Source organism: Neltuma alba, unplaced genomic scaffold (assembly GCF_004799145.2).
Source record: "Neltuma alba isolate B1F8T4 unplaced genomic scaffold, ASM479914v2 tig00013223_pilon, whole genome shotgun sequence".
NCBI lineage: Eukaryota > Viridiplantae > Streptophyta > Magnoliopsida > Fabales > Fabaceae > Neltuma > Neltuma alba.
This window is the reverse complement of record NW_021637523.1, coordinates 144,434-153,399: the sequence shown is the minus strand read 5'-3', so window position 1 is coordinate 153,399 and position 8,966 is coordinate 144,434. Positions and strand designations below refer to the sequence as shown.

The 8,966-nt window shown below is 35.0% G+C and overlaps 1 protein-coding gene across 1 annotated transcript; it reads right to left on the bottom strand.

Annotated features, from left to right (window-relative positions):
* Positions 1-1,483: 1,483 nt before the first annotated feature.
* On the bottom strand, positions 1,484-7,922 carry LOC114735551 (3-oxoacyl-[acyl-carrier-protein] synthase III, chloroplastic). Its single transcript, XM_028923249.1, has 8 exons — positions 7,265-7,922; positions 5,787-5,935; positions 5,323-5,459; positions 3,551-3,653; positions 3,354-3,472; positions 2,861-2,925; positions 2,557-2,779; positions 1,484-2,115 (listed from the first exon to the last, which is right to left on the bottom strand). The coding sequence occupies exons 1-8, from the start codon at positions 7,447-7,449 to the stop codon at positions 1,894-1,896; spliced, it is 1,203 nt and encodes a 400-aa protein (XP_028779082.1). The 5' UTR covers positions 7,450-7,922; the 3' UTR covers positions 1,484-1,893.
* Between the last annotated feature and the right edge of the window lie 1,044 nt (positions 7,923-8,966).

Here is an 8,966-nt window from a genome sequence, read left to right as displayed (position 1 = left end):
TCAATGTTACTGAGAAGTGTTAGAATGGAGCAATGGTGCTCCCTATTATTAAAAATATTAATAATTAATGTCAATCTTTTAATGATCGACATTAGTTTTTTAGCGGGATGGAGCAACATGGCTATGTTTTGAAATTTTTAGGGCGACAATGATTTTGAAAAAACTTCCAACTAATGATTGCTCTCGAGCAAAATTTTCCAAAACAAAAGTGCACCTTAACCCAAAATATTATTACTAGTCTTTGAAAATATAATTTAAAAAATTCAATAAATCTTTTACGATTTAAAAATGAAAAAATAATTATTTTATTCCGTGCTATTTTTTCTTTTGCATATAATTATTAAGAAAACTATCATATTTATAATTGAGATAAGGTGCTTAAATGTCCCAGAAATATTTACAAAAAAGCATCTAGCATATGAAAGTTTTTATTTGGCCTCTTTTATGTCTTAAAAATTTATTTTCATAGCAAAAATATTACTGTTGTTATCTGCCATTGAGTTTGATAGTTAAGTTATGTGATTTGAACAATATATTTAGCAGTCAAATTTAACGGAGAATAATAGTTCAGAATAAAAATACTACGAAATAAAATTTTCAGAACATAGAAGAGTCCAAAAACTTCTTGGTGTGGAGTGCTTCTTCTTAGATATTTAAGCACATTATCTCTATAAATTTTATAATATATACATATACATATTTATGGCGCATTTTTTTTCGTACTATTTTTTCTTTTTCAATGCTTATAATGCATAAATATACACCAAACAAAGCTTAGAAGCAAGATTTTAATTTTTCTCAAAAATTGAAAAAGAAAATTCTAGCAAATTCAAACCGATTAACGATTCACTGGTTTTCTACCTGTTCAATCCAGTTCCGATTTTACCCCTATGTCAGACCAGAGAAAGGCAAGAGACCGTTTCAGAGTCCAATCACAGGTGGGTCTGGCCGACTTTTTTGAACATTGTAAAAACTACCCACGACCGTCTATATATTTGGACTCAGAGATCCAAAATCAAATAAAAATAACCGCCTTAATTTTTTACCTTAAATTATTTCATTTTATCAAATTCTATTAAGATACATCAAGCAGGATTGCTTAAACTGATATATAATTTGTTTATATTTAAGCATATCTAAGTATATTAGTTATCCAACTAAAATTCCAAATATTAAAAAATGCAGCAATGTGATGTGTATCAACATGGGATTCAGATTCCCCATTCTCCTCATCTCTAGGTGTGGTAATGGAAGGCAGGGATCTAAATGCTCCCATCCCTGAACCTGCTGCAATTTGTTTTTCCTCATATTTATATATTTTGATTTTTGTTGTCTAAAAAAAGAAAGATAGAGTACATCCATCAACGAAAGTACGTGATAGTCGGGTGTTAAACCAAAATTATAGTTAAAATGGAAAGGAATTGCCACAAATTAGTAGAAAAGGAAAGAAAGGTTAGCTTGAGCTCCAGCATTAACATACATATACCATGCTGTAGAATCCTCAAATCAAATCACGGTAAGCGTACAAGAGAACCCAACTCCCTCCTTTGCTCTCTCCTGACTGATACTCTCAATGTGCTAACATAATATTAAGAAGGAATCACCAAACTTAGGCCCAGTGGTGTACTCAAAAGTTTCTCTCCACACTCCATACAACACTGCTATGATGTTAAAGTTTATTGATGAAAAGGAAAAAATGGTTTATTGAGGTGCCACAACCAAATAGGAAGCAGTATTGCAGGACAAAATAAATAGGAAATGAGGAATTGCCTGATGTTACTGTTATCCCAGAACTTGCTTCTACAAAAAGAGATTCTTTCTTCAACGAAAAAAATAGTGGGATTTTCAAGAACTGCAATTTCTATGAGCTCACCTTCACCTATGACCAGATGCTCAGCCCCATCGAACAATGGCTGATCCCCAAGTAAGACCAGCACCAAAGCCAGCAGCAGCAATAGTATGGCCTTCCTTAATCTTCCCACTACGAACGGCTTCATCTAAAGCCAGTGGTATGGAAGCTGCACTTGTGTTACCATAATTTGACAAATTCGATATCACCCTCTCTGGCGGCATTTCTAACCTTGTCGCTACTGCATCAATTATCCTTTGATTTGCCTGCATTTAGTAACCAAGAGAGTTTAAGATGGTGTATGCTACTTTGAATTTTCCAACTCAACTCACAAAGGTATATAGCAAAGTTGGAACAGTCTAATGAAAATGCTAGATACAACCTAGGTTGGCACAGAGTAACAAGGGCTCTTATCCCTTAAAAAAGAGTTTGGGAGTTTGTGAAGTGAATCTAATTGGGAAGAGTCTATCTTTCCCCTCCCATGGGAGATTAACTTTTGTTGCTAACGCTGGTCCATCCAAAAAAAGCTAGATATAACAAAGAATCCCGTCAATCTAGGGGTTCTCCATATTTAATGTTAGTCCATTTGACGAAAGCATGGCACCTCAAAGCTTCATGCCAGCGACTCAACCAATAGATTTTAGCTACTGAACGATAATCCTAGCATACTTGGTTTGTTTTGACTTTTGAAGATCGTTTCCCAGTACCTGATGGAGAAGTAACCAATCGATGCTAGACGTGGCAAGTCCAGCCTTTTCGAGGGCTGACTCAATTGATTGTGGCACACATCGCACAGCAAACCGGAATACTTCTTTGCCATTCATTTGAATGCAAGAATAGGAGGACTGCTTGGGAGGAAACGCTAACACAGAACCATTTGAATCCAATGCATTATGCGTTTCATTTTCTTTGATAGCAGCATTCAAATGCCTGCATGAAGAGTAAAGTTCTAGTTACATGACTTCCACAGAGATGAACAGCTCTTCATTCATGAATATGAAAATTACATACCTTTGACCAGAGCCATCACTATTCACATCAAAACTGAATAAACCATCTTCCTCAATGTTGCAGGCCTGAAATGTAAGGCACAACATCATATCAAAGCCATAAAACATTATTTTCTTTGAATATCTTCTTCTTCTTGATGAAAACAGAATAAGCTTAGTGTCATTTTTTGCTTTATATCCTTCTAAAGAAAGTTCGATATCATCTATCAACAAGAGAGAATTATCAAATTCACAAAAGGCATACAGGTTAACAGACTTTGGCTCACAAGTCAGAACTCAGGTAATACTTTATTTACAATTTTGAACTGGCAGATCAAGAATTAGCATAGCAGTTTACTTTCATTCTAGAGTTTATACCACAAGAATTTCAAAACCTTGCCTTTGAAGCTATTCTAATTATGAACATACTGAGAAGACAATAACCAGTTTACAATCCAAATTGATAGTTGATACTTGTCGCAGATGCTATATGATGCAGGAAGATATTCAATTACCTGTACTAGTACTGCACCAGCAGCATCCCCAAAAAGAATACAGCTCCCTCTGTCCGTCCAGTCAACGAATCTTGAAAGACCATCAGCCCCAATTACTAAAACATTCTGAAATCCCCCCCCTGTGCCCAGATGGAGAAAAGGATTTAAGTTTCAACAGACCTAGCAGTTATTAGGACCTCATAAATATTAATTCATACCCCTGATGTGACAAGCAGCTGATATCAAACCCAGCAAAAATCCACTACATGCAGCAGTAATGTCATAAGCCAATGATTTTTGGCAGCCAAGTTGTCTTTGAATCTGAAAATCACAGTGACAATTATGACAAGCAAAAACAAACTGTGAGAATGCTTGAGTAAATTATACAAGTCCCTTAGCATCCATATCCGATTTGGATGTTTTTTCCCCAGCAAGAAAGATTCAATCGTTTGTGGGAGGGAGTCCCCAATACCAGAATCATTCAAACATTGCAATAATTACGTAAAATGTGTCTATAAAGCAATAAAGATTATTTTTCCATGTTAATGAGAAAAAACTACAATCAGCATCAGGGTCTGTCCAACTTTTAAATCTGATCTAAAAGCTAAGGACTTCTCAGCGGAGAAAACTGGCATCAAAATATATAGTCAAGGCACAAAAGCTTTCCTAGGAATCAATCTAAGGAAAGTGTTCAGGAAAAAAAAACTATGGAAAGTGCAGCATGCTTTAAAGCTACAAGCACTGTAAGTGATTACAGAACAAGCCCACAATTATTGGGGGAAAAATCTCGAACTATATGATAAAATCCTGGTTATTGCCAGTTTGACTCCAAATCTCGTCACTTTCTTAGCAACACGGTAGAAGAGATAAGAAGGTTCCTGTCTCACAACGATCTAATGTACTTGACATCTAATAAGCATTCTTCTGGAAAGCACTTGCAATAGTTAATTTACAATTTCAAGTCAAGCTAAAGTTATTCCAGAGTACCCTTTTGAATATGTGAAAATAGTAGTCAGAGCTGAATTGCATTTAATTTAGTCCCCATTGTTTCTCGTGCTGTGTAATTTCCCCTATAGTAAATATAGTACAGCACAAGTGTATCCCTTGGCCTTTTTGATACTCCTTTGGTCCTAAATATAAGACCCTTATACTAGTGTGTATAAGGGTCTTATATTGAGAACCGGAGGAATAGTATTTTTCTTTCTTTACTGTAGTCTCTGTAGTGCAAGACTAAGAAAGACTAATCAGAAGACACAATGATATTAGTTGTGCTCGTCAACTGACAAGGGATTCTAAACAGAACACAATGATATTACTTGTATTCACTAAATAACAAGGGACGACCACAAACATCAAATGCCAAGTTTTGCTAGATATGAAACTTTGATATTGGCTAGAGAGGCCCATAACTTGGCTAAAGTTAATAATACCCTTACAAGGGAGCCTTTAATGTAATTAACAGGGGGAAAAAAAATCAAAACATCAGCCAAATAATAGTACGAGTCAATAAAAGTATGTGGTTACAGAACAAATCATCCATAACAAACTAATACATCCCCCCACCATAAAAGTGCATATAATGCTTTGCCATGTATCTTTGAAATAGATGCAACGATTCTTTCTCCAAATTGGAACGTAAACTGAAGAATAATAATCTTTAATTGAAATGGATGTAAGAAAAATCAATATCTATACTAATGAAAAAATTTATGAAACAAATACGGCATAAAATATACCCAAGAATAAGAAAATTTCCGAACATTAATCCAAAACTTTACTCTAAACATATGATAAATACATAATCCTTTACGTTCCCTCAAGTCCATGAAGTGAGGTTTTAGCTTAGTAAGAAATCCTGGGGTAAGAAGCCGTGTTCAACTTTCTTTGTCCCATGTCTATGTATATTCAGATTCTCAACATTACTCACTATGCATGCAAGACGGCATAACATGCACAACGGACGTTTCAATGATACATCCTCAACCAATACCTGAGGAGCGTTGCCAAAAAGATCCTCTGGAGTAGATGTGCACATTAATACTAGGTCAACATCATCAGGATCAACCTTTGCCATCAGGAGAGCTTTCCTAGCTGCTTCAACTGATAAAGTTGTTAAGCTCTCTCTGCCTACAAGCACAACATCAAGCAAACATAAACCAGGGCCATCTCATTTTGGTAAAGTTTCAAAAGAGTCTTGAACTAACATAGTTGGCATCATCTCATGGAACATTAATGGGTCAACAGAGCTGATAAGGTCCATAAAAACAAATTTAAATTGGAAAAAAAAAACAACCAAGACTTTATGGCAGGACTAGACTAGAGATGTCTGTTTCCATATCTATATCCCCCCAACCAATTGGCCATCTAGAGCCAGAGCTAGGAGCCAGCAATGCAACCTAACCATTCCAGCCATCTAATCTATGCCATTGCCATGGAATAATACCAGATACTAACCTGAAAGAACTCGTCGATTACGAATTCCAGTGCGAGTTGCTATCCATTCATCAGAAGTGTCAACTATTTTGGCAAGGTCATCATTGGAAATTTGAAGAGCTGGCACAGCTGAACCACATCCAACTAATTTGCAGCCTTTACTGACAAGCCTATAAAGACATTAATTCTATGAATAGACAAAAGACAAAGAGAAATCTGCTTGTCATCCCAAAGAACATAAACATGTGTCTATTCCTCCTGGCTACGTGTACATATGCAGACCAAGAAAAATGAGGCTCGTGACCAGTTCATTATAAGATGAACACAAGATGTTCCTCGCCAGTAAATTCTTCCATGTAGTGACAAGAGACTAGGCAGTGGCTCTTTAAAAATGTCTAAAGACTCCAAAATACCATAAGAGCAAACAAATATATAATCAAGTGATAAAATGCAAACACACAATTAGAGGAAATAACCTATAGTTAGCTATGGTTATAAATCTGTTTGTTAAAAGTTATATATTAAAAAATTAAAAATAAGGAGCAAATAGTTTCAGGCTTCTATTCATTTCTTCTTTCTTTTCTAAATATTTTGAGACTTGGTGCAATTTTACTGATATAACACGACTTACATATTATGAATAGTAAAAAAAAAATGCTGAAAATGGTTAACCTCTTCCGTCTCTATCAGGCTAAATTTGGAAAATTTTCTGAAAGGCGAGCAAAGCAAGATGAAAGAATTCTTTAAGCATGTTTTTTCAGATGCTAAAAACTTGTATTTCGGCATCACACATCTCAAGCATACCTAGATCAAAGTAATGCATACAAGAGTATTGTTGTATTTAGGATCAATGTACCCAGTTGCTAAAGGCAGATTCTGATAGCCGATTTGCTTTTCTAACCAGAAATCCCATTTAAAACAGGTTAATGAACAGATATGGACAACCCACAGGTGTGAGAAAAAATAGCAAGCCATGCCCTTTGTTTTACTTCTACGGCCTTGAACCTTCATTCGAGACTATGTAGTCAACCATAGCATTCCACTGATAACTCTCAGAAGTTTGTTCTTCAGTTCCTAAACTATGTTTCTAATTTCCAACCACCCAATAAATTTGACCTTCTTGCTACTTTTTCATAACTTTTTTAGTTCAGAAACCGAAAATGGTTGTTCAGATATGTTAATGGAAGTAAAAGAAGCATGCAATCTATACCCATGCTAACCACCGCATAAAATTTCAATGGTCCAGTTCAACAATACTGGAAACCCTGTGTGTAGACATCAATAGTTGGGCAGGATACTCTTAAAGGTTCGATCACTTTCAAGCCCCAAGCCCTTGATAGAAAGATTCTAATTACGTTACCATGAGTACGGCGAACAAATACAAGACATAGACTGTTACTTGAAGTTACCAGCCAAAAAAAAGACTACCTAACTTGCAAATGATTGTGCTAAGCAGAGCTAAACCATTGATTTACTAAACGGACTGAAAAGAAACTCACCTGGGTATCCGAGCTTCAGAAGGCTTTGAAGCATGCTTTTCAGCGCCTTCTACGGCACTAAGGCAAAATACTTTATTGGAGATTTGTTTAAAAGAGAAAAGCCCAAATCGATTGATGCCTGTGGCAGGCTGAACCCCAAATCGATTAGGAACTGAAGGGGTAAAGAACCCAGATGCATTGGCCATTTACACCAAAACTCAAAACCAAGGAAGCAGCCGATTACAAGGGAAGTGTTAGATGTAGAAGAATAAACCTTCAGATTATATGCGAAAGAATATTAATGTAATGTACAGAGTGTAGAGAGCCCATAGGTAAGGAGACAGACGGAGAAAACCAATAGCGACGAGGCCCCCTTTAACGCAACAATACTCTTCGGAGGCTCCGAAGGGGAAAGGCAAAGAAGCGATTATGTCAATCCAATCTGTGAGGAAAATCCAATGCAAGCATAAACCTTGCTAGTTGCCACCCTGTGAGTAAATTCCCCTCACAGTTATCCAGCAAAAATCAAAGCGATGCTTCTGCAATTCCTAGATCTGGGTGTATTATTATAAAAGAGGGATTTGACTTAAAATCGAAGAAGCAAAATGTGGCCTTGTAGCTATAAGGGGGCTTCTTCGTTAGGTTCGAGGTGCCAACCAAAATCGCATACCATTCATGGATGGGAGTTGAGAGTTGGTTCAGCGCTCATTTGGAGCAGCCTGGGGCTCTGACCACTCTACCGTCTTTTTTACTGCCCCTCCCCTACTTAATGATTAATGAATAACCTAATTAATTAATTTGATTAAATTAAACATATTAGCTATATTAATTAATTAATATGATATGTTCTTTTTAAAATATCCAAACATTTTTTTAAATTCTTTCCTCCCTCACCTATTTAATTATTGTTCGAAGAATATCAACAGAGTTAATTTAGAAAAACATTGATAAACATACAAAATATATCTTACATATATGACCAACGTTAACTCAAAAATTAGATCCTATATTAAGGACCGAAGGAGTGCTAGCTCATATGCGTAATATAAGAGCTAATTTGATATTTAATTTGATCTTAAATATAAGATATCAATCTACTCTATCGTTCATATTTATATATTTTTTTCAAAAATCAGTCTTTGTAGTAGTTATACATATTAACGGTTCTGTCAAATGATAGTTTTAGCTAATACACATTATTAGCAACGATATTGTAGAAAAGACAACACATTTTTTTACAAATAATTAACTGAACAAACTTCTTTAATCTTCTCAATTTAGTCCATTAACTCTTATATCAAGGATCGAAAGTAGTAATTATCATAATCTCTATACTTTATTTTATTATTAGTTTAAATAAAATAGTTAATATAATTTTTGGTCTATTAAATTTGCAAAAATTTTGATTTTAGTCTTTTAAATTTCAAACTATATGTTTTGATCTTACCAAATGAAGGTTTCATACCATAGTTTTATATATTACTATGACTAGATCTAAATACATGCAATTCATGAAATAGGCCTCTATAGGTAAATACTACCTCCGGTCCTAATTATAAGACCCAGTTGACTAATTTGAAGAGATTAAGGAAAGAAGTTAAGTTAGTTATTTGTAATAAATAGGTGTTATCTTTCCTAAAATATTCTTACTAATCAACTATATTGGATAGAACTACAATTATTAGAAGGACTACTTTGGAAAAAAATGCATAAATATGAGAGA

Excerpts from the sequence above, each read along its gene's own strand:
- LOC114735551 (XM_028923249.1), bottom strand. The coding sequence starts at position 7,449 with ATGGCCAATGCATCTGGGTTCTTTACCCCTTCAGTTCCTAATCGATTT. Across the intron at positions 3,473-3,550 it reads AGCTGCTTGTCACATCAGGG|GGGGGGGATTTCAGAATGTT; the intron begins GTATGAATTAAT and ends ATCTGGGCACAG. Across the intron at positions 2,116-2,556 it reads ATTGGTTACTTCTCCATCAG|GCAAATCAAAGGATAATTGA; the intron begins GTACTGGGAAAC and ends TACTAAATGCAG.